At 42.3% G+C, this 27,570-nt stretch overlaps 2 protein-coding genes across 9 annotated transcripts in view; one reads left to right on the top strand and one right to left on the bottom strand.

Moving 5' to 3' along the window:
• Positions 1–10,227, top strand: part of PPT1 (palmitoyl-protein thioesterase 1) — a 32,218-nt gene extending 21,991 nt beyond the window's left edge. Inside the window, exons 6-9 of the mRNA XM_032247074.1 lie at positions 2,424–2,514; positions 4,517–4,615; positions 6,569–6,640; positions 8,776–10,227. Coding sequence (XP_032102965.1) covers positions 2,424–2,514; positions 4,517–4,615; positions 6,569–6,640; positions 8,776–8,898 — 385 coding nt within the window. The 3' untranslated portion in view covers positions 8,899–10,227. The remainder of the gene's footprint in view (positions 1–2,423; positions 2,515–4,516; positions 4,616–6,568; positions 6,641–8,775) is intronic.
• A 904-nt stretch (positions 10,228–11,131) lies between these two features.
• CAP1 (cyclase associated actin cytoskeleton regulatory protein 1) overlaps positions 11,132–27,570 on the bottom strand; it is a 28,159-nt gene continuing 11,720 nt past the window's right edge. For 2 of the 8 annotated variants that reach the window (XM_032247069.1, XM_032247068.1), the window contains exons 2-13: positions 23,341–23,465; positions 22,590–22,693; positions 20,837–20,914; positions 18,332–18,475; positions 18,143–18,228; positions 16,389–16,494; positions 15,011–15,188; positions 13,129–13,313; positions 12,712–12,835; positions 12,480–12,562; positions 12,013–12,156; positions 11,132–11,532 (exon numbers count right to left, since the gene is read on the bottom strand). In XM_032247069.1, the coding sequence (XP_032102960.1) occupies positions 11,449–11,532; positions 12,013–12,156; positions 12,480–12,562; positions 12,712–12,835; positions 13,129–13,313; positions 15,011–15,188; positions 16,389–16,494; positions 18,143–18,228; positions 18,332–18,475; positions 20,837–20,914; positions 22,590–22,693; positions 23,341–23,452 (1,428 nt within the window). In that variant the 5' untranslated portion in view covers positions 23,453–23,465 and the 3' untranslated portion in view covers positions 11,132–11,448. The remainder of the gene's footprint in view (positions 11,533–12,012; positions 12,157–12,479; positions 12,563–12,711; positions 12,836–13,128; positions 13,314–15,010; positions 15,189–16,388; positions 16,495–18,142; positions 18,229–18,331; positions 18,476–20,836; positions 20,915–22,589; positions 22,694–23,340; positions 23,466–27,570) is intronic. The other 6 variants (XM_032247073.1, XM_032247072.1, XM_032247067.1 and 3 more) reach the window with 3 other exon arrangements.

The following is a 27,570-nucleotide window of genomic DNA, read 5'->3' as shown; positions in this document are numbered from 1 at the left end:
CTGAGACAAGGTAAGTCCCTTCTACTTATTTACTTATGAGCTTGTAAAATCAAAAGCAGGTTAGTTACTTCCTAGATACAGTGGGGGTACAGGCATTAGGTAAATACAGCCTTTCCAAATGGAAGAAATTGGCCAAAACAAAGGGGCTACCGGCCCTATGCATGTCCAGTATCCAGTGGGGCAGTCAAATCTTCAAGCTTGAAAATGATTTCCTTTGATTCCAGGTCTCACATCCAGGTCACGCTAATGCAAAAGGTGGGTTCCCATTGTCTGGGGCAGCTCTGCCCCTGTGGCTTTGCAGGGTACAGCCTCCCTCCTGGTTGCTTTCATGGGCTGGCATTGAGTGTCTGCGGCTTTTCCAGGCACATGGTGGAAGCTGTCAGTGGATCTACCATTCTGGGGTCTGGAGCATGGTGGCCCTCTTCTCACAGCTCCACCAGGCGGTGCCCCAGTAAGGACTCTGTGTGGGGGCTCCAACCCCACATTTCCCTTCTGTACTGCCCTAGCAGAGGTTCTCCATGAGGGCCCCGCTCCTGCAACAAACTTCTGCCTGGACATCCAGGTGTTTCCATACATCCTCTGAAATCTAGGCAGAGGTTCCCAAACCCTAATTCTTGAATTCTGTGCACTTGCAGGCTCAACACCATGTGGAAGCTGCCAAGGCTTGTGGCTTGCACCGTCCGAAGCCACAGCCCAAGCTCTACATTGGCCTCTTTCAGCCATGGCTAGAGCAGCTGGGATGCAGGGCACCAAGTCCCTAGACTGCGCATAGCACAGGGACCCTGGACCTGGCCCACAAAACCACTTTTTCCTCCTAGGCTTCTAGGCCTGTGATGGGAGGGGCTGCCTTGAAGACCTCTGACATTCCCTGGAGACATTTCCTCAGTGTCTTGGGGATTAACATTCAGCTCCTTGTTACTTATGCAAATTTCTGCAGCTGGCTTAAATTTCACCAAAGAAAATGGGATTTTCTTTTCTATCATGTTGTCAGGCTGCAAATATTCTGAACTTTTATGCTCTGCTTTCCTTATAAAATGGAGTGCTTTTGACAGCACTCAGGTCACCTCTTGAATGCTTTAGAAATTTCTTCCACCAGATACCCTAAATCATGTCTCTCAAGTTCAAAGTTCCACAAATCTCTAGGGCAGGGGCAAAATGCCGCCAGTCTCTTTGCTAAAACATAGCAAGAGTCACCTTTGCTCCAGTTTCCAACAAGTTCCTTATCTCCATCTGAGACCACCTCAGCCTGGACCTTATGGTCTATATCACTATCAGGCTTTTGGTCAAAGCCATTCAACAAATCTCTAGAAAGTTCCAAACTTTCCCACATTTTTTTTGGTCTTCTTCTGAGTCCTCCAAACTGTGCCAACCTCCGCCTGTTACCCAGTTCCAAAGTCGCTTCCACATTTTTGGCTATCTTTTCAGCAGCACCCCACTCTACTGGTGCCTGTTTACTGTATTAGTTTGTTTTCATGCTACTGATAAAGACATGCCCAAGACTGGGCAATTTATAAAAGAGGTTTATAATGGACTTACAGGTTCATGTGGCTGGGGAAGCCTTATAATCATGGCAGAAGGTGAATGGTATGTCTCACATGATGACAGATAAAGGAAGAGAGCTTGGGCAGGGAAACTCCCCTCTTAATTTTATTTTTTATTTTTTATTTTTATTTTTTGAGATGGAGTCTTGCTCTGTCTCCCAGGTTGGAGTGCATTGGCGTGATCTCAGCTCACTGAAACCTCCATTTCCTGGGTTCAAGTGATTCTCCCTGCCTCAGCCTCCCAAGTAGCTGGGATTACAGGCATGCGCCACCATGCTCAGCTAATTTTTGTATTTTAAGTAGAGATGGGGTTTCCCCGTGTTGGCCAGGTTGGTCTTGAACTCCTGACCTCAGGTGATCTACCCACCTAAGCCTCCCAAAGTACTAGGATTACAGGCATGAACCATAATGCCCAGCCCAACTTGCCTCTTTGAAACCATCAGCTGTCATCAAACTTATTCACTATCACAAGAAGAGCACAGGAAAGACCCGCCCCCATAATTCAGTCACCTCCCATGACACGTGGGAATTGTGGGAGTTATAATTCAAGATGAGATTTGGGTGGGGACACAGCCAAACCATTTCAGCATGATAAGTATGATGAACCCCGGTGCCTTAGGGGAAGCAAATATTGATGAGTCCTTTGCCTAAGTCTTTGATAATTTCTGGACTATGCTGAATAGTCCTTGTCTCAGGAAGGTGTCTTGTTGATAGTTTCATAGGTGCAAGTCTTGTCTTCTCTATTAAAGTATAAGGCTTGGAACTTGAGGACTTTGGCCTTTTGTCCTTTCAAAGTTTCTTAGGGGCCTTTGTACTGAGCATGCTCCAGGCATACTGACTGACGTGCAGCTTGATCACTTGATTCCTTTTTTTTCCCTACAGCCTCGTGCAAGCTGAATACTGGCATGACCCCATAAAGGAAGATGTGTATCGCAATCACAGCATCTTCTTGGCAGATATAAATCAGGAGCGGGTAAGCCCCCAAACCCAGCTCCCGTAGTTGTGCCTTCTTTTTTCTGTTTAGGTCCTCATAAACAAATCAGTGGTGTTTACCCAGATTGTCCTGGGCAGGCCCCAAGAAACAAAAGTTCTGTTTTTTGGGAGCCAGTGCCTTTGAGATTCAGTTCCTTTTAGGGAGGTTGAAATTCATTTGCCTTTCCTCCCTTAAGTTCTCTCGCTCTCCTAGTGTTGAAACACGCAAGATAAGCTTAGCAGGTTGCCGACTGGGCTAGGTGGAAATTCACAGCTGCTGTCTTCATGAGGGAAGCTTTCCTGATGGATCAGTTTGGGGACAGATTTTCTCAAGAGATTCACCTAGAAGAGAGACTACAGGAGGCACTGAGTATGTCCTAGACACAAGCATGGTTTGGGAGGTTCTGATAAACTAGATGGCTCAGTTTATATTAAGACTCACCTGGAGAGTCTTTTGGTTTTTTTGTTTTTAAACAGAAAGTTTGAAGGGAAAAACAAACCAAACAAAAAACAATGCGGAATAGTGTAGCAGGACTGCTCAGAGGTTGCCGTTTCTTTTTTTTTTTTTTTTTTTGGGACGGAGTTTCGCTCGTTACCCAGGCTGGAGTGCAATGGCGCGATCTTGGCTCACCGCAACCTCCGCCTCCTGGGTTCAGGCAATTCTCCTGCCCCAGCCCCCTGAGTAGCTGGGATTACAGGCACGCGCCACCATGCCCAGCTAATTTTTTGTATTTTTAGTAGAGACGGGGTTTCACCATGTTGACCAGGATGGTCTCGATCTCTTGACCTCGTGATCCACCCGCCTCGGCCTCCCAAAGTGCTGGGATTACAGGCTTGAGCCACCGCGCCCGGCAGAATTTGCAGTTTCTTATTTTGTCATGGCTTTCTCTGATAGAAGGCTCTCACCCCTGTGATGGACACCTATGGAGTATGGTGTAGATTCATAGTTGTACCTGTATGCCATGTTGGTGGCATGTCAGTCAGGTAGGATGGTAAGAAAGGACTGTATGAGGCCAGACACAGTGGCTCACACCTGTAATCCCAGCACTTTGGGAGGCCAAGGCAGACAGATCACCTGAGGTTAGGAGTTTGAGACCAGCCTGGCCAACGTAGTGAAATCCTGTCTTAACTAAAACTACAAAATTAGCTAGGTATAGTGGTGGCCGCCTGTAATCCCAGCTACTTGGGAGGCTGAGGCAGTAGAATTGTTTGAACCCAGGAGATGGAGGTTGCAGTGAGCTGAGATCACACCACCGCACTCCAGCCAGGGTGACAGCGTGAGACTCCACCTCAAAAAAATAAATAAATAAAAAGCTGTATAAGCAATCTCATGACTGGGTATACACCCAAAGGAAAACAAATTGTCCTACCAAAAAGATACTTGCACTTGTGTTTATTGCAGCACTGTTCAAAATAGCAAAGACATGGAATCAACCTAGGTGCCCATCAGTGGTGGACTGGATAAAGAAAATGTGGTACATATACACCATGGAATATTACAGTCATAAAAAAGAATGAAATCATGTTCTTTGTGGTAACATGGATGTAGCTGGAGGCCATTATCCTAAGCAGATGAACACAGAAACAGATCAGATATCACATTTGCACTTACAAGTGAGAGCTAAACATTGGGTATACATGGATATACAGATGGGAACACTGGAGACTCCAAAAGCTAGGAGGGAGGGGCCAGGGCAGAAAAACTTCCTGTTGGTTACTGTGTTCACTATTTGGGTCGAAGGATCAACAGAATCCCGAACCTCAGCATCACACAATATACCCTTGTAACAAAACTGCACATGTACCCCCTGAATCTAAAATAAAGTTTTTTTTTTTTAATTTTATTTTAAAGCTGTGCGGTTATTTCCTGGACAGGAAGCTGCAAAACAGCCCATACCCATGGGGAAGAAGCATGGTGGCCTAGACTAGAGAACTGGAAGGCTTTAATCCCTCTGCTGGTATCTGGTGGTAATGACCTGAGGTGTTGCTGGCCTTTCTTGCAGGGTATCAACGAGTCCTACAAGAAAAACATGATGGCCCTGAAGAAGTTTGTGATGGTGAAATTCCTGAATGATTCCATTGTGGACCCTGTAGATTCGGAGGTGAGACACTGCTTAGGCCACATGCCAGGAGAGTAAATGGCATTAAAATATACCTGCCAGCTGGGCACATTGGCTCATACCTATAATCCCAGCACTCCTGGAGGCTGAGGCAGGTGGATCACCTGAGGTCAGGAGTTTAAGACCAGCCTGGCCAACTTGGTGAAATCCCATCTGTACTCAAAATCCAAAAAAATAAATTAGTTGGGCATAGTGGTGGCCGCCTGTAATTTCAGCTCCTCAGGAGGCTGAAGTGGGAGAATCACTTGAACCCAGGAGGCAGAGGTTTCAGTGAGCCAAGATCATGCCATTGCACTCCAGCCTGGGTGACAGAGCGAGACTCTGTCTCAAAAATAAAATAACATGAAATTGAAATGAAATGAAATAATGAAATGAAACAAAATAAATGAAATGAAATGAAAAAATACAGCTGCCTGTTGGGGAAAGAACCTTCAGTCCCTTCTACCAACTTTTGTGTAGAACAAGGGTTCTTCACCTAAGGTCCGTAAATGGGACACTGAAGGTTGTAATCTCCTAACCCCTGACCCCAAAATTCTTTGCAAAATTATGTAATTGCATTCTCTGGAGAAGGGTCTATAATTTTAATCTATTTTCCAGAGATCAGAGACCCAAAAAAAGATTCAGAATCACTACCCCAAAACATAAATTCCTAAGCTTGGCCTCCAAGGTCTGCCTTAATCTGGCTTCGCCCTGTTATTCGGCCTAATCTTCATTGTCTGCACGCTTCATATACTCTTGATCAAGCCACATTGTACTACCTGTGCTTTTTCTCTCGTATGCCTTTGTTCATGCTTTTCTGTCTCTAGAATGCCCTTCCTTGGCTTCTCCACCTGACAATTCCTATTCATCCGTCAAGGCCAGGATGCCATCCCATTCCAAGAAGAATGGGATCCCTTTTGTTTGTTTGTTTGTTTGTTTGTTGAGACAGAGTCTTACTCTGTCACCTAGGCTGGAGTGCAGTGGCACGGTCTCAGCTCAGTGTAACCTTCTCCTCCCGGGTTCAAGCAATTCACCTGCCTCAGCCTCCTGAGTAGCTGGGATTACAGGTGCCTGCCACCATACCTGGCTAATTTTTGTATTTTTAGTAGAGACAGGGTTTCACCCCGTTGTCCAGGCTGGTCTTGAACCAGCCTGACCTCGTGATTTCAAAGTGCTGGGATTACAGGCGTGAGCCACCACAACCAGCCAGAATGTAATCCCTTTTGCAGAATCATCAGCCTCCATTAGAACACTCATCACATTATGTCACACCACCAGGGGTTGGCCGATTGTGGCCCACAGGCCAAGTCCATCCTGCTACCTGTTTTGGTGTGGCCCACAAGTGAAGAATAGTTTTTACATTTTTTAATGGTTGGGGGAAAAAACTTGACATATAAAGATTATGTAAAATTTATTTTGACATAAGTATTTTGACATAGAAAGATTATATAAAATTTAAATTTCGGTGTCCTCATTGGAACACAGTTTTAGTTACTTTTTACATATTGTCTGTGGCTGCTTTTGTTACAGTGGCAGCAGTGAGTAGTTGCAACCATATGGCCCTTAAAGCCTAAAATATTTTCTATCTGGCCTTTATAAAAACGTTTGCTGAACCTCTGTGCCCAACAGTGAATTGTTTCTGTGCCTTGTTAGACTGGAAGCTTTTTGGAAACAGATTATATATTCATCCTTAAATGTCTAGAGCTCAGCACAGGAGTTTTTCACATTTACTGCTTAATAAATGTGGGAAGGAGAAATTCTGGGGGAATGGAAAGCAGCCCCTTGGAAAGATTAATTCATCAGATGACTCAGACACACCCTGTCTGTTTTTCCTTCTTGCTACAGCTTTATGAGGTTCACTTGGTTGGCAGTCTTAGCTTCTAACCAGTCTCAAATTATCTTGGCAGTATGTGCTGTATGTCTGATCTGATCTTATTTCTTTTGTCTCTCCTGCAGTGGTTTGGATTTTACAGAAGTGGCCAAGCCAAGGAAACCATTCCGTTACAGGAGACCTCCTTGTACACACAGGTAACTGGCAGGGAGAAGGCTGTTTTGGGAGGTTGGTGCTGTCTTTTTTAGCTCCCAGTTCCTGAAGCTGCTAGGTTCTGTGGTGTTTGAGCCCTGCCCTGTACACCTCAGAGCACTAGGTACTCCTGAAACACCTGACTCATGTCCAATATGGGTGAAGCTTGTTAGGCTCTTGATTGTTGCTCTAGCTTATCAGGCACTGGGTTACAGAAATCCACTACATCCTGACTATAACCTTATGGTTTCCAAGCAAGAACAACAAAAACCTCATCTCTGATTCCCTCCTTTTGATAAAAAGGTTTAAAACTAGCTGCCTTTGCTGAGGCCACTACAAATCCAGGAAGCCTCCATGCATGACGAAAACATAGGGGCATTCCTTTTTTTTTTTTTTTTTTTTGAGATGGAGTCTCGCTCTGTCACCCAGGCTAGAGTGCCGTGCCTCAATCTTGGCTCACTGCAACCTTTGTCTCCGAGGTTGAAGCAATTCTCCTGCCTCAGCCCCACTAGTAGCTGGGATTACAGGTGCACGCCACTGGTTAATTTTTGTATTTTTAGGAGAGATGGGGTTGCGGAAATGTTGGCCAGGATGGTCATGGCTAGCCTGGTGATCCACCTCCCTGGGCCTCCCAAAGTGCTGGGATTACAGGCATGAGCCACTGCGCCTGGCCAATGGGGTGTAACTGGCTTTTTTTGTTGTTTTTTTGAGACAAGAGTTTCACTCTTGTCACTCAGGCTGGAGGCAGTAGCATGATCTCAGCTCACTGCAACCTCTGCCTCCTGGGTTTAAGTGATTCTCCTGCTTCAGCCTCCACAGTAGCTGGGATTACAGACATGCGCCACCATGCCCAGCTAATTTTGTATTTTTAGTAGAGACTGGGTTTCTCCATGCTGGTTAGGCTGGTCTTGAACTCCTGACCAGGGGGTTACTTTTAAACATTAATAGATATGAAATCCTGTTTGTAAATTACACATTGACAAGGGAAGCTCCTGCAGGAGGTTGAGTGGGACTAGAGTTGTGAGTTTTGTTTGGCAGTAGGTCCTGTTTCTTAAGCAGAAGTTGCAGTATTTCATCACCTCCAGTTCTGGGGCCTTCCACACTTTAAGGATTTCTTTTTTTTTTTTTTTTTTGAGGCGGAGTCTCGCTCTGTCACCCAGGCTGGAGTGCAGTGGTGCGGTCTCAGCTCCCTGCAACCTCTGCTTCCCGGGTTCAAATGATTCTTCTGCATTGGACTCACTAGTAGCTGGGCTTATAGGCACACACCACCATGCCTAATATTTTGTTTTTTTAGTAGAGATGGGGTTTCACCATATTGGCCAGGCTGGTCTTGAACTCCATACCTCAGGTGATCTGCCCGCCTCAGCCTCCCAGAGTGCTGGGATTACAAGCGTGAGCCACTGCGCCTGGCCCTAAGGATTTTATATTGGAGACAAGACTCTCCAAAATACATACTACATCTGAAACAATCACCTTCTACTAGAATTCCTCCATATTATTTTAGAAGCCATTTGTCTCCTCTTCGTTTTTCTTTTGCATTGGGTGCCTCAGCTTGGGTGGTGAAGTAAAAAGGGAAGCTGGGATCTGATTTAAAAAAAAAAAAAAGGCTTGAGAAATTACAGCTAAGAACGTCCTTATTGTGAAACTTGACGTGATGGTGGCCACAGCAGAAGCACCATTCTGGCACTGTCATAACTGCTTATCTTCCCGACCAGAAGTTGTTCTCCAGCACCTAGGCTATGGGTAATGATGTTTTCGACTGCAGAATATGAAAGTGTCCCAGGGTTTGTTACCTAAGGGTTGGATATGTTTTTTAAGTTACCTAGCTTTGGCTCAGTCCCACTTACCTATGGCATTCTGAGGGAGTGTTGTCCATGGCTTGCCCATCTGTCAGTAGTCTTCTGACTGAGCAGCTTTTCAAAAAGCAGAATCTAGAACTCTGTATAGAGCAATCTCAATTGCATGTATATTTTTAATACTTAGAAAAAACTGGGAGAGATCCTTTTTGGCATTTTTTGAAAATAAACCTCAATTTTTATACTCGGGACATACTGCATTTTGGCAATATTATCTCAAGTTAACATACGTATTTACTCCACCACTTAAGCTTTTTGACTAATTATGGCCTTTCCCTCTGCAGGACCGCCTGGGGCTAAAGGAAATGGACAAAGCAGGACAGCTAGTGTTTCTAGCTACTGAAGGGGACCATCTTCAGCTGTCTGAAGAATGGTTTTATGCCCACATCATACCATTCCTTGAATGAAACCCGTACAGTTCACGATAGAGCTCAGGGAGCCCCTAACTCTTCCAAACCACGTGGGAGAGTTTCCTTCATGCCCAAGCCTGAGCTCAGATCCAGCTTGCAACTAATCCTTTTATCATCATCTAACACGCCCTACTTGGAAAGATCTAAGATCTGAATCTTATCCTTTGCTGTCTTCTATCACCATATGGTGTTGAATGCAAGTTTAATTACCATGGAGATTGTTTTACAAACTTTTCATGTGGTCAAGCTCAGTTTTAGAAAAACAATCTGTTGCAGATCAGTGCCAGAACTGTGCCCAGGCCCAAAGGAGACAACTAATTAAAGCAATGAGATAGATTCTAAGGGCAAACATTTTTCCAAGTCTTGCCATATTTCAAGCAAGGAGGTACCCAGGCCTGAGGTACTCACATAAATGCTTTTTTTTTACTGGTGATTTAACCAGTGCTTGGAAGTCTTGCTTGGCTATTTCTGCATAATAATTTCTTAAGGCTGCCTTCCTCTCTGAGTATGCTGCTCTGTGCTATCATCTTATCAATTATTAGACAAATCCCACTGGCCTAGTCTTGTTTCTGCAGCACCCCTTTTTGTCTCCTCAGGTAGTGATGAATTAGTTGCTTTGTCACAAAAGGAGGGAAGTAGCACCCCATTAAGTTGCTTAAGAGAGGAAATGTACATCTTGTATAACTTAGATAGGGAGTGAAGAAAATGTAGGTATGAAAGTGAAAAGGCAGCTAGTTCTTCCTATTCCATTCTTGACCAACCTGCTCTTTCTTAATATGACTAGTGGTCTCGATGCAAGAGTTAACTTACTGTGTTGCTGGCTTTAGCAGAGAATGGGAGGAACCATATGAAAAACATCAGGCTTTCTAACTTCCATCCCCAAAACATATTTACCAGCATACTCCAAACTGTTTCTAATGTATTCTGTGAGAAAAGAATTGTTTGCTCAAAAAGCTTGGAAAATACTACACACTCCCTTTCTCCTTCTGGAGATCAACCCATAATCTAAGGACTCTGAGAATTCCTGTTACAGTAAATAAAACTAAATCTACCATTACCTACACTATTTGAGCATGGAAATCATAGTCCCCACTCTGAAAACTTAACGCTTTTTGGAAGACATTTCTGTAGAATGCCAGTTTGGAGAAATGATGAGCTAAGCCTTGATGAAAGAACCGTGTTGGTGCTGATAAGTTTACCCATTATGGATTTCTTTTCTCTCTCTCAGGCCTTATTCTTCAACTAAAAGATGAGGATTAAGAGCAAGAAGTAGGGAGATGTGAAAATAATTTTATGAGGTTGTCTAAAATAAAGAGTAGTTTCTTATCCTTGGTGTTATTTTTCAACATTTTTTACATTTCTGTACAGCCAGTATCACAGGTAAACAACTAGGCAAGTTTGGTATTAACTTTATTCTATTTTCTGTATAACTTTAAGTACATAAAGGTTTATTTCCACAGGCCTCAGGAAATGGGTAGAAATCACAGGACAATCTCTCTTCCCACCAAAAAAGTTGCATATTTTGGTGTTTGTCCTAGAGGGAAAAAACTGAACTTTACATTAGCAGTGCTGTGCAAGATTCTTACATAAATCAAGACCTAAAACCAGCCTGCAGTGGAGGTTTCAGTCCTCTGTTCAGGTGCTTGGACAGAAGCCATAGCTGATGAGCATGACAAGGAAAAGGAGGCAGTGAAGACAGGTGACAGGCACCTAGCAGGGAAGGAGGATTCAGGAATGCCAGACTCCTTGGAATGGTGTTTTTTTCCTTTTAAGTCATCTCAGTAGGAAGGTGCTGGACAGGAATCCCAGAGAAAGAATGGGTCCAAGGCTCCTTTAACTGCCCTGGATGAAGGGCACTGCCACAGCAGCTAGTACCAGAGACGCTCCTATGTCATGGTTGAGGCAGACCCAGGATGGAATAGAGAATAAAAGGAATGCTTATAGGGAACAATTTTGCATGGAATGCTAGATAGCCAAGCCTCAGCCTTTGGTCCAGTGCAACCCTTGCCTCACTTGTCAACAGTAAAAAATTAGTTTGGTTAGAAGAACCATCTGGAAACACATCAGCTTCTGCTATCTTCATGCTCATTGTTAGAAAAAGGTTAACCATTGAGCAGAACAAATACTAAAAAAAAAAAAAAAAAAAAAAGAAAAAGAAAAAGAAAAAGATTAACCAGTGTGAACATTCTGATCTGTTAATTCCTGGGACTCTTTTCTTTTCAATGGACTGTTTGTTGGTAGAATAACCCCCAAAAGCTCAAAGCTAAAATGCATCATCAGTCCTGGTTGGCAGTTCCTTCAGAATGGACTGGCAGCATGGTTGAGCTGATATGGAAAAGCTGCACCTTCCTGCAGAAGATCAATTGACCTGCTATCCCACCCCAAATCAGCCTGAGGTATATTTCAGTGAAGGCAGGTAGCTGTGCTTCTCAAAGCAGAGAAGCAGTTTTAAGAGCAGAAAGGTAGAGAAAATCTAGAAAAGAACCGTCTTGATACAGATTTATCCCATGGTGTGAAGGGAGGGCAAAGAATCCAGTGGCACTTCGTTTATCCAGCAATTTCTGTCACTGTGGTGACCAACTTCTGCCCATTCCATAGGGTCTTGAACTGCTCAGGAACTGGGAATTCATTCTGCAAATAAAGAAGAGACAGCAGGTTTAAATCCAAGCGAAAGAAGAGCTGGAGCTAAATCCCACACATCTCTCCCAATGCTTGCTTTCACTTAACCCCAGCAGCAGGGAAGGATGTAGTGGAAGAAAAGCCACAGAGACACGCTGTGTTCTAGTGTTCAGTGATCTGGGATCTTGGACAGACTATTAAGTCTATGGGTTATAAATGATAGTACATATGGCCTTATAGCACCAGCTTGACAAGGTGCCATGGCTCATCCCCATTCTTTTTTGCTACCTCGAGCTCCATTTAGGCAGAAACCACCTTCCCTCTGGAGCCCCGCTACACTGGACTACCTCACTTCTGTGTGCTTTTGGTGTGCATTGTTGGGTTTTTACCTACTCAGTGCAGAATGTTCATAAAATAGCTTTCTCCAATGCAAAAAACCTTCAGTCCCTTCTGTTTTTAATATCATACTACTAAAGAGATCAAGAAACTTACAAAGTCACCGCCTTCTGTAGGAATGAGGACGTTCATCTCAGAAGATTTGGCACTGACTATTTCACAATCCAGGGAATTCTTGCTCAGGTAAGCATGGCAGCCATCTGTTTTGTTGATGGAAATGGTTGGCACTTTACCCATTACCTGCAGAGTAAACCAAGAGAACTGAGTCCCAGCCATTGGGGAGGACAACAGTAAGTTGCAGGAAAAGCTTTCCTGTTTCATGTGACTCAGCAACTACATGAAAAGCTCACAGGTGCACAAGACACTGGATACTCGGGTGGGGTGGGATGGGTCCTGGAAAGAACTCACTTGTAGAGCCAGCCTCTCTTCTGCCACATCCAAAGCAGCTCAGCTTACAGCCTTTGTAGAATCAGATTCCCACTAAAGCAACATCTGTGGGTCTGCCATGTCTCTTTCAATTAATTCCTCAGGGACTAAAGGAAGGAGCCAAATTATCGAGTTACCTGAACTTTGACATCCCTACTGTTGATTATCTCCACAATGCCCACCACGTCATCGAATACCAGGCCAAGTTTCTTACAGTTATCTAGGAGAAGAAAGGGAGCAAGTCAACAGTGTAACTTTAAAGGAAAGTAATATATATTTAAGAATCTTTAAGAATAGGGTAGGTTAAAGTGGTATTAGCCCTCTCGGGTTTTGGGACAGTGCTTTCATGGGATAGTGACGAGGACTCACCTACTGTAATGGAGTTAATTTTGCCCTTGATTTGCAATGTCGTGTTGACACACTTGTAAATGTAAGCCACCTGTTTCAGCTCTGTGTCATCAATCACCAGGCTGGAAACATTTTCCTGATTTTCCTATTAAAGAGATATCCCAGGATTCTCATCACAAACCACACACTGAACAACAACAAAAAAAGCAGGCTATCCCAAACTTTTTGTTCTTGTAATTAAAGCCAGAACTCTGCCCTCATCTAGCTAAGCTCCATTTAATCCCCGTTCCTACTCCTTGTCCCCAGGAGGCGGAGGTTGCAGTGAGCAGAGATCACACCACCGCACTACAGCCTGGGTGACAAAGTCAGACTCTTGTCTCAAAAAAATAAAATAAGTAAATGAAAATACCTGCCCCAATCCAGGTATTTCTAACTTACCACTCTCCACTTCTTGCCCTCCAGTTCAAGTATAGCTGGCTCCTTCTTTGTGGCTGGTTTGGGGGATGGGCTGGTTTGGGGTTTAGGTGCAGAGAATGGCTTGGGGCCACTGCGTACTGGACCACTCTGAGACTTCAAGGCAGGGTTCTTGTGAGTCTTCATGTCATCAGATACGTGTTTCAGGGCTGTAAGAACAACAGCTACCTTGTTCCTGTCCTTCATACCAGACCTTTGAGCTGAATAATAACCAGCTTCTGCTATCATCATGTTAAACATCCTTAACAGAAAATTCAAAGCCAAAATCCAGAGCCTTAAAGGTGTTCTCTTGCAAGCAGTTTTGGAGAAGTTCTTTTATAATTTCTCTTCTCCCCAAGGTTAAATTATATGGTTCCATTAAAAACAACATGGAATGTGTGTGTCTATTGTGGGTGGGGATAAAGATATGTAAATGAACAGAGAAAGATCTAGAAAGACCTATCATATATGGACAAATATGTAGTTTTTAAAGCAATATGGGAGGAAAAATAAGTAACAGTAAAAGTTAAAAAAAAAAAAAAACTCTCACTGCCCACAACTAACTCTACTTCCCCCACCCCCACAGTCAGTTTTGGCATTTGCGGCTCTACAATATTGTTTTCTCTATATATTTGGTTTTATTGGTTATAATCATACATTGTTAACAAATTTGGTTCAACCAATTGACACTTAAAAACTTTCTCATGTTAACCTGTAGTTTCTAAAAATAGCTTTCTAGGCCAGGCACAGTGGCTCACGCCTATAATTCCAATACACTGGGAGGCCGAGGCACGTGGGTCACCTGAAGTCAGAGGTTTGAGACCAGCCTGGCCAACATGGTGTATTTTTAGTCTCTACTAAAAGTACAAAAAAATTAGCTGGGCCTGGCGGTGTGTGCTTGTAATCCCAGCTACTTAGGAGGCTGAGGCAGAAGAATTGCTTGAACCCAGGTGGCACAGGTTGCAGTGAGCCGAGTTCATGCCATTGCACTCCAGCCTGGGTGACCAAGTGAGAATTCGTCTCAAAAAAAATAAAAAAGAAAAGTAAAAATATATTTCTTTTATGTTTTAAGGGAAAAATAATCCATAATCTCCCACAGCAGGCTGACACACACCTTGCTTTGAACATGACCTGATCTATGTTAACTGTATAACCAATACCGAATGGCCTTTTTATCTCTACTATTCCTTGCGGTTGTAATTTACATACTAATTTTTTTCTTAAACATTACATGGTTCACTGTAGAAAAAAATGTAATGGTGGCATAACATTTCATCAAGAGGACATGTGGTAGTTAACTAACCATTTCTCTTACTGTTGGATTTAGGTTACACCATTTTTAGCTACTATGAATAATACTGTACAAAGCTTCTTTAGATATTTTTGTAGGTAGATTCCTAGAAGTGGGCTGGACAACTCAGACTTCCACCAGCTGCGTTGAGGGTATCTACTTTCTCTATACCAACATAAGGTCACTCTTATGCAAATTCTCCATGTAATCAGTATGCATCTTCTGAGGAAGTTAACTCCCTAACACAATGCCTTCCCAGAGGCCATGTGGTGCCACAGAAAAAGCTCTGGGGAAAACTGCCAGCTCTGTGCCTTGGCACAAGAGGGCACTCTATATATGCTACCTAATATTAAGTCATTTTCCCATGGGGCAGAGAGCTTCCTCCAACTGTGATCATTATTTTCGATTCCCATTTAAGCCAGCTTTGCTGTCCCTTAAAGGATCAGGACACACCAAATGAGTCCCCCACACACAAGCGGGGGTTGTGGTTTGCAGACTAGCTGTTGGGCTCTGGTTGGTGGAGTCTGGCTCACACAATTTGCTGTACCGACTGATCGTGTCAAAGTGCTCACTCACCATGTGTGATGCTCTCCCCCTGATTAATCTGCGCAAACAGCGCTGAGCGGGAAGCAGACTCATCTGAGCCTGAACTGGTAGAGACTGGCGGAGGAGGGGGGCCTGGTGGAGGGGGAGGAGGACCTGATCCAGCAGAGGGTCCAGATGGCAGTCCACTCAGTTCTTTTGCTACAGGCCCCTGGAATGGTAAGTGCAGGTAACATCGTCATCCTCTCTTCCCCTCTATACCATTCCCAGTAGCACCCTACATATGGCCAGTGCACGTGGGGTCCCCACTACAGCCTTTCAGGCAATGATTAATGCATCCTACCCATATCCAACTTGGCTTTATGCCTTCTCATCCTTGCCCAAGTATCCAGCTCTCAGTTCTATTTCTTGACCATCACATTTTGTCTTTGACCTCACCTGATTCCAGCTCTAAAAACTATTTCTATAAATCTATTTGACATCTTCCTTTGTGTGTTACCAGTACTTCAGATTCAACAAGTTTGGAACTGATTCATCATTTCCTGTCTGCTCCCCTCCCTGTATAATCATCCCCTTGTCTCTATTTCAGTGAAAGACGTTACCATCCAAGACTATTCAATCTTCTTTGAGGATTCCAACTTCTTCAGCCTTATCAAATCTTTCTATTATCTTGGTGCTATCTCCTGCAAATTTTTTCTACTATCCCCCAAACACCATGATCACTTTCATAATCTGAGCATGAGTCCTTATCCCTAACCTATATACTGAGACTCTTTTAAAGACAAATTGGATCATTATCACTCCCTTGCTCAACTACCTCATTCCAAAGTCTCAGGATACCTTTCTTTCCAGCCTTTTCTCCCAAAAATCTGACCATTTCCCCTTATTAAAGCCAGAGATGAGCAATCTCTACGTTTACTCTATTTTTAAGCTCTGCCTTTGTAGTATCCCACTTCTCACTGCCCCACACTTCCTTCAAGTCTCACAGAAGAGTATATACCTTCAAAGCACAATCTCTCCTAATGAGAAGCACTCTTCTCTTCCGCATCCTCTAGAGTCTGTATCTTTATTACAGCATTTGCCTTGGTGATTTGTACTGGGGGTTTTCATTTGTATTTTTAAGCTCCTTAGGCTGGGATAGTGCAACTCATTTGCATGTGTCTGCCCACCCAGCATCAATCACTGTCCCTGACATGTTTATTGAAATTGAATACCACTGAATATTCCTTCTCCTCTGATCCTTGCTTCCTTTACTTTTTCCCTTTCTTTCTCCCCCTTTTCTTTCTCCCCTGCACTGAAAAAACTAGCATTCCTTCACAGACTTTGGTAGTGCTCAAGTCTAAGATACCTGTGGCCCCCACCCTGGAGAGAGAGAGAGTAGGAGGGAGGGAAGGAGGAAAGATTCACTAACCGTTTTGCTCCATGCCAGTCCAGTGGTATGAAACTCCTTAATATAAGCCTGCAGCTCTGTCCATATACTTAAATAAGCTTTAACCCAGTCTACATGCTTCTTATCCCTGGGAGGATTAAAGAAGAACTTGTCACAGGTTGTCAGGGTACATTACAATGGTGATTCCAGACCCTTCTTTCCTATGAGCTCACATTCTCCTATCTGTGGTGTTTCCTAGGCTCTGCTCAATGGCAGCTTTCTCTCATCACAAGCTTCTATGTATATATAGCCTAGTCTATTACCCTAATCAGACCAAACTCCAGTAAGATAGAGAGTCTGGATTCTATCTCTTTCTATCTCTCATTGCAATGTTTCTCAAACTGTTATAAGTACCAAAACTTTTTTCTTTTTTTCTTTTGACCACTGCTGCTTATTGAAACCTTTTTCAAAGTAGACCTTAAACACAACCTAATACGTAAAACTGATAAAAGCAGACATTCTGGTAGAGAGGAGAGCTTTTAAGTATCACTGTGGAACTCTAAGTTCTTAAGACTAAGAAACTTAACTGCCTTATGAGATAGTGCCTTATATCAAAGCACACCCACTCCCACCAAAAGCAAACTTAAAAACTTTAGGAGGAAACAATTAGCATTAAATTATAGAAATAGCACTGTACCTATGGTTCAAGTCCCCTCTCTTCTTGTATATTATCTGGGAAGGTTATTTAACCTAAGACCTAGTTTCCTCAACTGTAAAGTGATGGGGTAATGGTGGGATATATGAAAACACAGTCATGTTTAATTCCACGTTGCTGGAAGAATAACAAAATGCCTGTTGTTCCGGGACACATTTCACTCACAGGAAGGTGTAGTATTCCTTAAACAGAGTAGTTACTCAATAAATGTTTGTTGCTTGATGAAAGACTGAAGAAAGGAAGGGTTTGGGTAGATATGCAACTTAATAAATTTTTCCATCTCAAAACCAGCAATGGAGAAGTCAGGACTGGTAGACATATGTGGGTAGACATACAGTGACTACCCTCTTAATATCTGCATTGGCTAGGCAGCCTTACTCTCACTTTAACTGACTGCATGAAAAATTTCTATTAAGTCCTACTTAACCCTTTGCCACTGGGGCAATAACAAATTCTCAACAAAAAAAACAAAATCTTATATAAAGAGCATTAGTTCATGTTATTGCCAGCAAAACTTCCTAAACCCAGAAAGGTAAGGATCAGAAGACTAAAAGGGCCTCTACTAACAAAAGATAGAAAGCAGAAGTGGAAGCAGAAACATTTCCTGCTTGCAAATACAGCTATGAGCCAATATCTATAAAGCTCTCCAGAAAGCAGCCCTGAGATAAAACCAGCACAGTGGCTAAGGGCAGCCTTCGTTAACTCCAAAGTTAAGTTCATTAACTCCACAGCAAGTAACTAACTGGGTTTATCCTTTACCCCTGAGAAAAAGCTGAACTTGGCTGGGCATGGCTCACACCTATAATCCCAGCACTTTGGAAGGCCAAGGCAGGAGAATCATTAGAGACCACCCTGGGAAACAGTGAGACCTCATCGCTACAAAAAAATTAAAAAATAAGCCAGGCATGGTGGAGCGTGCCTGAAGTCCCAGCTACTTGGGGGACTGAGGATTGCTTGAGCTGGGAGGTTGAGGCTGCAGTGAGCTGTGCCTATGCACACTGCACTCCAGCCTGGGTGACAACACAAGACACTGTCTCAGAAAAAAAAAAAAGAAAGAAAGAAAAGAAAAGGCTGAACTTACACATCTTTGTACTCTTTGAGGACTCGGTTTGTATAAAACATGGCAGCATCGTTCATTTCTTTCACATAAGGGCCAGGCTTGGGAGCCTAGAAAGAGAGACGCTGTCAGTGACTCAGGACCTCTCCAACCATATTGCCTTCCCTCTTACAGTCTATACCCACCCCCAGCTCAGGAATCTGCACTACTCACCATAGCCACCCAGCCCAGGGCCTGGATGCTTTCGCTGACAGCTGACAGGTGATTAAACAACTTGCTGCCTCGGTTCTTCTCCCGAAAGGTTATCACTTCTTTGATCTGCTCTGAGATGGGTGCCAACAAATCGGAAAGCTTGTTCTAGGAAAAAATGCAAGAAAAGATTCAGGTTAACATTTTTCCACAGGGGTTTCTATGCCTTCTGATCCTGAAGGCCAGAATTCTCTATGGACGCTACTGAGTACCCAAATAAGCCTCAGCAGTCCTGTCCTGATTCCTAAGGCTAAAATACTGTTCATCATTTTATTCTCCTCATGGAGTTCCAACTCCTCAGGCTGTACTGTATGGTTATTCATGATCAGGACCCATACCTCATCTGTAACACAATACCTCCATTTCAGTGACTTGTCTCTTTTCTGTTCCACACATAGGACGTACTCAGGACATCATTCCTTTGCCTTACTAATGATATTCTCTTCTTTTTCCATGATTCCAAATTTTCCTCATGCTTCATGAGGGCCCTCCAACCCCAGCCACACCAGCCTCCTACAGCATTTGTTGTCAGCATAACCAATTTTGGCATTTTATCACTCACCAACACAAACTATTAATGGACCCATGTGAATGTTTTTCTTTCTCATTAATTCTTCAAAGACAAGAGCTCTTTTATCATAATTAAAGCCCTCAATGCACTGCTAGCCACATAGTAGCTGCTAAGTAAAGAACTGATGAAACAAATGCAATTAGGGGGCTTAGGCTGGGCGTGGTGGCTCACGCCTGTAATCCCAGCACTTTGGAAGGCCAAGGCAGAAAGATTGCTTGAGACCAGGAGTTTGAGACCAGAATGGACAACACAGCACACTCTTGTCTCTACAAATAATAAAAATAATTAGGGCCAGGCACAGTGGCTCACGCCTGTAATCCCAGCACTTTGGGAGGCTGAGGGGGGCAGATCACTTGAGTCCAGGAGTTCAAGATCAGCTTGGGCAACATGGTGAAACCTCATCTCTACAAAAATACAAAAATCAGCTGGGTATGGTGGCACATGCCTGTAGTCCCAGCTGTTCGGGAGGCTGAGGAGGGGGAATCACTTGAGCCTGGGAGGTAGAGGTTTCAGTGAGCCAAGATCCTGCCACTGCACTCCAACCTGGGCAACAGAATGAGACCCTGCCTCAAAAATAAATAAATAATCCAAGCATGGTGGTGCACTCTTGTAGTTAAGGCTACTCAGGAGGCTGACGTGGGAGGATCATTTAAGCCTGGGAGGTCAAGGCTTCAGTGAGCTCTGATTGCACTACTACATTCCAGTCTGGGTGACAAAACAACACCCTGACACAAAAAAAAGAATTTGTTTTTAAACATAAATAAAATAAAACAATTAGGGGCTTAGCATTCAACCAGGTACCTTAGCAAAATGGATGAATTTTGTTTGCGTTTTCACCCTTCCTCCATAGCTCCATTTCCTGAACATCTCAATTCTCAGATCTTAACCATTCAGGACAGATTAAGAATCACAATCTAATTCTACATATTAGAATTAGATTATATACACACACATATACCTCTTTTTTTTTTTTTTTTTTGGAGACAGGGTCTCGCTCTATCACCCAGGCTGGAGTGCAGTGGTATGTTCATGGCTCACTGCAACCTCAAACTTTCAGGCTCAAATGTTCCTCCCATTTCAGCGCCTCAAGTAGTTGGGTCTCTAGGCACGTACCACCTTGCCTGTTTTTTTTTTTTTTTAACTTTTAGTAGAGGAAGCAAGGTCTTGCTATGTTGCCCAGGCTGGTCTCCAACTCCTGGCCTCAAGTGATCCTCCTGCCTCAGCCTCCCAAAGTGCTGGGATTTTTTGTGACATTATCTTGCACTATTTTCATATTATCTAGGCATGCTGAGGGTGAAGAGTTTTAATACAGCATTTAGGACAACTTGCTTTATTAGCCCTCTGTAACTAGGAACACCAAACGCAAAAAAAGGAATCCTATAATCTTTGCCTCCAAGAAAAATCTAAATCTAAAAGTTGAATTTAAATTCAACTTTTCACATCTTGCACCATAAAATTTTGAGGTGGGAGTAAAATTAAAGGGAGATTCACCCAACCTGTGAAGGATGAGGGGAGAAGCAATACTGCAGGAGTTTTGAGATCTCCACAGCAGCACTACTAAAGCCCAACCACAGTGAAGCAAGAGAATCATCTTTAAAGGGCTTTGGAGACACTATGATGAATGTGGGCTCAGTAAAGAGGCAGGCAAGCAAAGTCCCAGGGATAACTACAGTCCTATGCAAAATGACAGAGAAAAAGCCAGTAGAGACCATTAAGTACTCAACAGCACATTCCCATTAAGGCACTTAAAGTCTGGCTCTACCTCTGGAACTTGGTATGAACCATGTAACATCATGAGCCTTGTAGGCCTATTTTAGGATGTGATAATAGCTTAACAGAAATCTCTCAACTCATCTTGAGCATCAAACCAAAATAAAACCAACTAGTAGTGAACTTACATCTGCTGGCTGTTGACACTGAGATGCTGTAACCAAAAGAGCTCGCTCCAACTTCAAACCTGTGTGGACCATCTCCGCCTGCCAGAAAGAAGAATCAGCTATAGATGACACATTATAACTGGAGAGGTCTTAATAAGAATAACCTGAAACCTCTACTTTCATGTACTCTGATAGCAACCCAGGCACTTCATTTTATCCTTTATCCTCCTCATGTACTGCAGATTCCAGGGACTGATAGCAGAATTACATATACTACTGTTCCTGTTGGAACTTGCCAGGGATACAAATCCAGAGTTGGAAATGAAGTTAATCAGATAATCACCTGGCCTTACATGAAGTCATCTTAGCTACTACACATGCATTGTGATACTGTGCAGTGAAATCCTTCCTATTTCACATCAGTAAAAAAAAGAAAGAAAAAAAACACACACACACACACACACACACAAACAACCACCAAAACAAACAAACAAACAAAAAACCCCTTTCTTTTCTCAAAAACTGGAGACAGGAATAAAGGCAAAGCCCTAAATTTATGCCTAAACTTCTCAAGGTATTTACTCCTTTAGGTTAAAGCTATCTCTCAAATGCTAGATATCATGACCCATTAATAAATAACTAAATCGATTTAGTGAACTTAATAGAAAAAAAAGTATGAGTGTAGTGCACCAACTTAAAGTTATTTCCAAATAAAAAGTTAAAAAAAAATCAGTACAGCAGAAGTAGTATAAATATAATTTTGCTACATAAGCAGAATATGTATGGAAAAAATAAATAAATATCATTTTGTGAAACTTTTATCTCAGTTATAAATATGTTCTTTCTTTCTAAGGGTCATTTACAGTCAAAAGAATTTAAGAAACATGAGACTAAAGCACTATTAAAATACAAAAAATTCAAAGAAAGTAATCTATTTTTTTCTGGATGTGCATTTTTAAAATACAAATGATAAATGTTTTAACGTTTTTTCAAATGTTATAGAACTGTATAAAGTAAAAATGCAAGCCTCCAGACCCTTACTAAAGTCCCAGTCCCACACTCTAGAGCTAAGACCATTGGCAACAGATGGTATTTGAGAGGCTCAAAATAGATTTTCCAAAAACCAAGCAGCCAGTCTTGGTGAAAGGTTTAGGTGAGGAAGATCCCTAAATATGGTTTCTATTTATAAGGGATCATTCAGTGAGCTAGCAGGAATGTTTCTGGGTCCCAAAAATAGAGGCAGAATGTATATGTGAGTGTGGGATGGCGGGGGGTGCGTGGTGGTGATGACATAGGAGGCATAAAGGAAGGTGGGTGGAAAGGCACCTGTCATTGCCTCCTTCATATTCTTGCTGTGGGCAAGTGTGAAAATAACCCACATTAGCATAACTAATAACTATCAAGCATAGTTTTATAAATGCTAAGTCATGATAATGACTCCTTTAAATAAGCCACTGTAGGTTTCATTATATAATACATTGGGATCAAACTGGTACATATTCTTCACTACAAAGATGAACAGAATCATATTTTATATACCAAGTAACCTTTCTGTATAAATGTGTGATAAAAGCAAGGGGCCTAGAAAAATATGAGGAATCATTTCTATGGCTGGACTGAACTCCTCAGTAGAGGTAGAAGAAAAAGAACATGTGTAATGCCCCAAACCAAGAGGAAATTCTCAAGGGGCTCTTAAACCAAGGATGAGCCCCTTGGCTGACTGAAGAAAGCTCTCAGTCCTTAAAAGAAGGGGAAAAAGGCAAAACATCCTTACATGTTTCTGCACGTCTCCCCCAATCTCTTTACTGATCTTCAAGTACTCTGCCACGGGACCGGCAAGCAGTAAGTCAAATGCCTGCACATAGGGAGCTGCTCCTGCTAAAGACAAACACACCAGGAAGAATCAGCCATGCATCAGGAGGAGGCTTCTTTAAAATGTGCTTCTATGTGAAAGTGGGTTCTGTGTAAGCAGCATATGGAAAAAAAAAAGGAAGTCAGGAGGCAAGGTAATACAGTCAAGAGGATATTGGAACAGGAGTAGGGAAACATGGGTTCTAGGTCCAATTCACCACTAACTGGTTGTGTGACCCTGACTAAATCCCTTTTCCTCTCTGAGCTTAATTTTCTTTATCTATAAAATGAAAATAAACAAAATGATCCTCCAAGGTTTCTTTTCGTGTTAACATTCTATGTTTCAATTGGTACATGTGCAAAATGGCCAATTTGCCAATCATTTGGAGAGAGGAATTTTATTATCATTTGTCATTTGACTTACATTGGAGTCATTCTGCCAAAGAAAGAACAGGAAATATCACATAAGCAGGAAGTTCTGGTGTTAAAATAACTTAACCACAGGCCTCCATGTACAAGTCATTTCCTCTCTTATCTGTTCACAGCAATATAAATTACAAAATATAAACTTTCTAGATTAAGTGTTTTGGGAAGTTAGCTCCAAAGGAGAGAACAGAAAATTTTCAGACCAAGACATTCAAAGAAAGCATTCTGCTGGGCTGTGAACTGCTTACCTTTTGAAGGACTGTCTCCATACCCACGGTGCATGTCAGAGGTATGGGATACTGCCTCCAGGCGGCCCACTGCCCTCTCCAATCTTTCTACCAGATTTTGCATGTCAGCCATAATGTATCACCTGCTGAAACAAATCAAATGTCATTTCTTATTTAAATATTACATAGCACCTACAAAGAAAAAAAAAAACAACAGAAAATTCCTGGTCACCCACAGGTGGATGAAGAGGAAGGATGCCAATTCTAGGAACAGAATAATTTAATAAAATTAGAAGTCATCTGCAAAATGGAGCAATACAAAAAAATCAGATAAGTAGTCTAACATATTTACAAAATCAAAAGACCTCATTAAGCAAGAGAACTGCTCAGGAAAAGGTGTTCACTAAAGTAAATGCTTACTCATTCAAATACTTCCTGAATATTTACTATGCTACTGTGTGTAGAAAGTTAGGATTTGCAAAGGATAGTCCCACATATTATCTCAGTTTGAGCCTCCTGACAACTATTCAGGAACAGAAGGATGATTATTACACGCTTAGAGATAGAAAACTTAGTTTCAGAGAAGTTCAATGACTTGCCTAGTCATACAGCCAGCAAACAGAGAAGCCAGTACTCAGTTCATCTTATGGCTCTAAATTCAGTGTGTTTTTTCCCATGACATCCTGCTGCCCGCATGTGAAATATCCCAAACCAAGATGAATAGAATATCTTCTCTGCCCTCAATAATTTTTTTTTTCAGACGAGTCTTGCTCTGTCACCCAGGCTAAAGTGCAGTGGCAGGATCTCAGCTCACTGCAAGCTCCACCCGCTGGGTTCAGGTGATTCTCCTGTCTCAGTCTCCCAAGTAGCTGGGATTACAGGCATGTGCCTGTAATTTTTTGTATTTTTAGTAGAGATGGGGTTTCACTATGTTGGCCAGGCTGGCCTCGAACTCCTGACCTCAAGTAATTCACCCGCCTCAGCTTCCCAAAGTGGTGGGATTACAGGCGTGAGCCACCATACTCGACCTGTCCTCAATAATTTATAGTCTAATAGGGCAGACTTAACATATGAAACAAGTAGAAAAAAATGTTTCAACAGCTATGAAAAAACTTGTTTCAACAACTATGAAACAAGTAGAAAAAAATTTTAAGGTGACATAAGAAAAGTTGCTGATAGAGAGGCATGAGATTTCAAAGAGGGGAAGAATATATCAGCTGGAAGGATCAGATAAGGATATGATGGAGAAGCTGCTATTTGAGCCAGCCTTCAAATGAAGATGAGAAAGATCTGGACATGCAATAGGGAAGGACACTAGACACATCCAAAAGAACTTGTTACAGATCTTTCATAAGTACTATCTTATCTGAACTAGCCTAATTTAATGTCTAATATCCTAAAGAAAGTAAGCTCCAAGACAGAAAGGACCTTATATAGCTTGTTCCTTATTATATACTCTATCACTACTACCTGGCAGGTAGTAGGTGTTCAATAAATATTTATGAAGTTATGAACCTCACAAATAGCATTCCAAAACTCCAGAGGGACAAGGGTGCTAAAAGTTGACCATAAATCACAATCAATGCACCTCTAAAGTACTTGAGACCACAAGGGATCTCATGAAAACTAGTCAGTGAAATTTCAATCAAAGCTTTGACGTGGAAAGATTCCATTTCATGAAAGCATCAATTCAGGTAAGTGAATTCAGTTCAGGTAACTGAAGCTGAATGAACTCAACTCCCTTGAAGCTGCCTAAAATGACCACAGCAATTATGATTCCCCCAAAGATGACAGCATGCCAGAATTATCTCAAGTTAACACATTGTCCTCCCTGTGAAAGAGATAAGCAGCTCACAAGATAAAGTAAGGAAGACAATATAATCTCTGTCCATTCTTCTCCATGTACAGGCTCTGGTCTCTGTGGGCCCAATCACTTGCCAGAGAGTGTTGTTTAAGAGAATCAAAGAAAAAAAAATGAGAATGGCAACCAAACAAATCTTTCCATTCCCTGGCCTGGAGCAGCAGCAGAAGCCTCCAGGTCTATGTTCTACTCACAAATAGAGCAGACTATAAGCAGTCAACATACTTTCCCTGATGTTAGGACACCATCAACTGATATCTGAATTGCTGTCCTGTTCCATTACGCATACTGATCAAGAACAGACTCTCATATATATAAAATCTACCACACTATAAACCCAGGGGAAAAGGCAAGGAATGCAATAAACTCCCAAGCTACCTTCTATGAATAGATACCACTCAGCTCTGTTATAAAACATGTTCCTTCACACATGGATGTTTCAGGTTGAGACCACTGTTAACAGAGAGATACAGTACACATCTCTAGAGGCTGCCAGGGTTTGTGAACATTTACCAATCTTAAATGCTTAATTAATAGAGCTTCATGGGACTTTGGCTCTCTTTTTCCATGTTTCATTTGTATTTGTAAGCTTTCACTGCTAAACAAGCTACAGTTCTGCTGTCTGACCTAAGTAAAATGAAAAAAGGACAATACAGCTACCATTTATAGCTAATCTCATTCTACCACTAACCAGATACAAAAGAACGGGAACTGTTTTTTTGGTCTTGGTGGGAGTAAGATGAGATTTGAGATGTTACAGAAAACAATGTCCAGAATTAAAGTGTGACAATTGTATGTGTGTGTAGAGAATGAGATTCAGTTGTGTGAAAGACTAACTTTTCTCCCTCTCTACACACATGTACATTCTTCAGGTGGTCATGTATACTCCTAAGCCTTTGACTACCTTTGTTGTAGTAACACCCAGCCCATTTGCCAGGTGGTAGCACCATAACCACCTACTGACTAAGGACTACCAGAGCAGCATAACCATCTAGTTCAGGCCATTCATCTGGGATTAAATTTTAGATTCAGGCCAGGTACTGTAGTTTACAGCTATCATCCCAGCACTCTGGAATGCCGAGGGGGGAGAACTGTTTGAGCTCAGCAATTCAAGACCAGCGTGAACAACATCGCAAAACTCCATCTTTACAAAAAATATAAAAATTAGCTGGGCATGGTGGTACACACCTGTAGTCCCAGCTACCCAGGAGGCTTAGGTGGGAGGGTTACCTTAGCCCAGGAGGTTGAGGACAAAGTGAATAGTGATTATACCACTGTACTCCAGCCTGGGTGACAGAGTGAGACCCCGTCTCATTAAAAAAAAAAAAAAAAAAAAAAATTTTTTTTTTTTAGATCCAGCTTCCACCTAGACATCTCTACCTCAATGTCCCAAAGGCAACCTGAAATGCCCCAAAAACAGAAATAATCTTCTCTAACATTGTTCCAGCACTACCATCAATCACCTGATTGATCAAGCGAGTAACCTGGAAACTGTTAGGCAGTACTATGTAGTGGATAAGCGTGTTCTTTAGAGAAGTCAGATAGACTGGGGGTTTGAATAACAATATGCACTGGCTCTGTGACCATAAGCAGTTATCAAACTTTCAGAGACTCAATTTCCTTATCTTTATAATGAAGACAATAATAGTAGAAAAATCCAAAGGGCTTCAGTGAGAATAAATGAAGAAATCCATGTAGAAGTGCTTGGCACCGTCCTGGAAAATAGTAAGAATTCCCATAAACTCCCCCACAACATCTTATCAGTCATCAAAATCCATAGGCTCTATTTTGTGTATCTCATAAACAGATGCCTCTTGCCTCCATCCTGACTGATAAGAGTTAGGATATCAGCCAGGCAAAGTGGCTCACAGCGAGTAACCAAGAACATGTAAACCTCCAAAAATGAATGTCCGGATTCCCACTACTTAAGCATTCATCATAAAAGCTTCAGAAACAGACGTGGTCAAAATTACACAAGTCCAAATAAAATTAGGAGGCTGAGGTCTGAGTCCCAAGCTGTACATACTGTGTAACTTTACACAATCACACAATGGATTATAATCCTCATCTAGCATACAGAGATAGAAGGATCAAAGGAGGTGATTTCACAGATGACAGTAATCACTTCAGAAGCCTCAAAATGCAATTCAAATGTGAAGTGTTAGCATTGTATATTATGTACTGAAATATAGGCTCAAGAAGGATGGGAATTTACCCATTCTACCTCCTGCACTCACCCTATCTCCCAGCACCTAGAAAAACTAGGCACACAAAAAATGCTCATAAAATCAAAGTGCTTAGCATTGTGGACCTACTGAAGAAATAGAAGGCACATGGTCCCTACCCTCCAGAAGCACTCATATTGGTTAGGACAACAAAATAAAATGTGA

The sequence above is a fragment of the Sapajus apella genome, unplaced genomic scaffold, assembly GCF_009761245.1.
Source record: "Sapajus apella isolate SASKATOON/1434 unplaced genomic scaffold, GSC_monkey_1.0 scaffold62, whole genome shotgun sequence".
In the NCBI taxonomy this organism is placed as follows: domain Eukaryota; kingdom Metazoa; phylum Chordata; class Mammalia; order Primates; family Cebidae; genus Sapajus; species Sapajus apella.
This window is presented reverse-complemented; position numbering and strand designations above follow the sequence as displayed.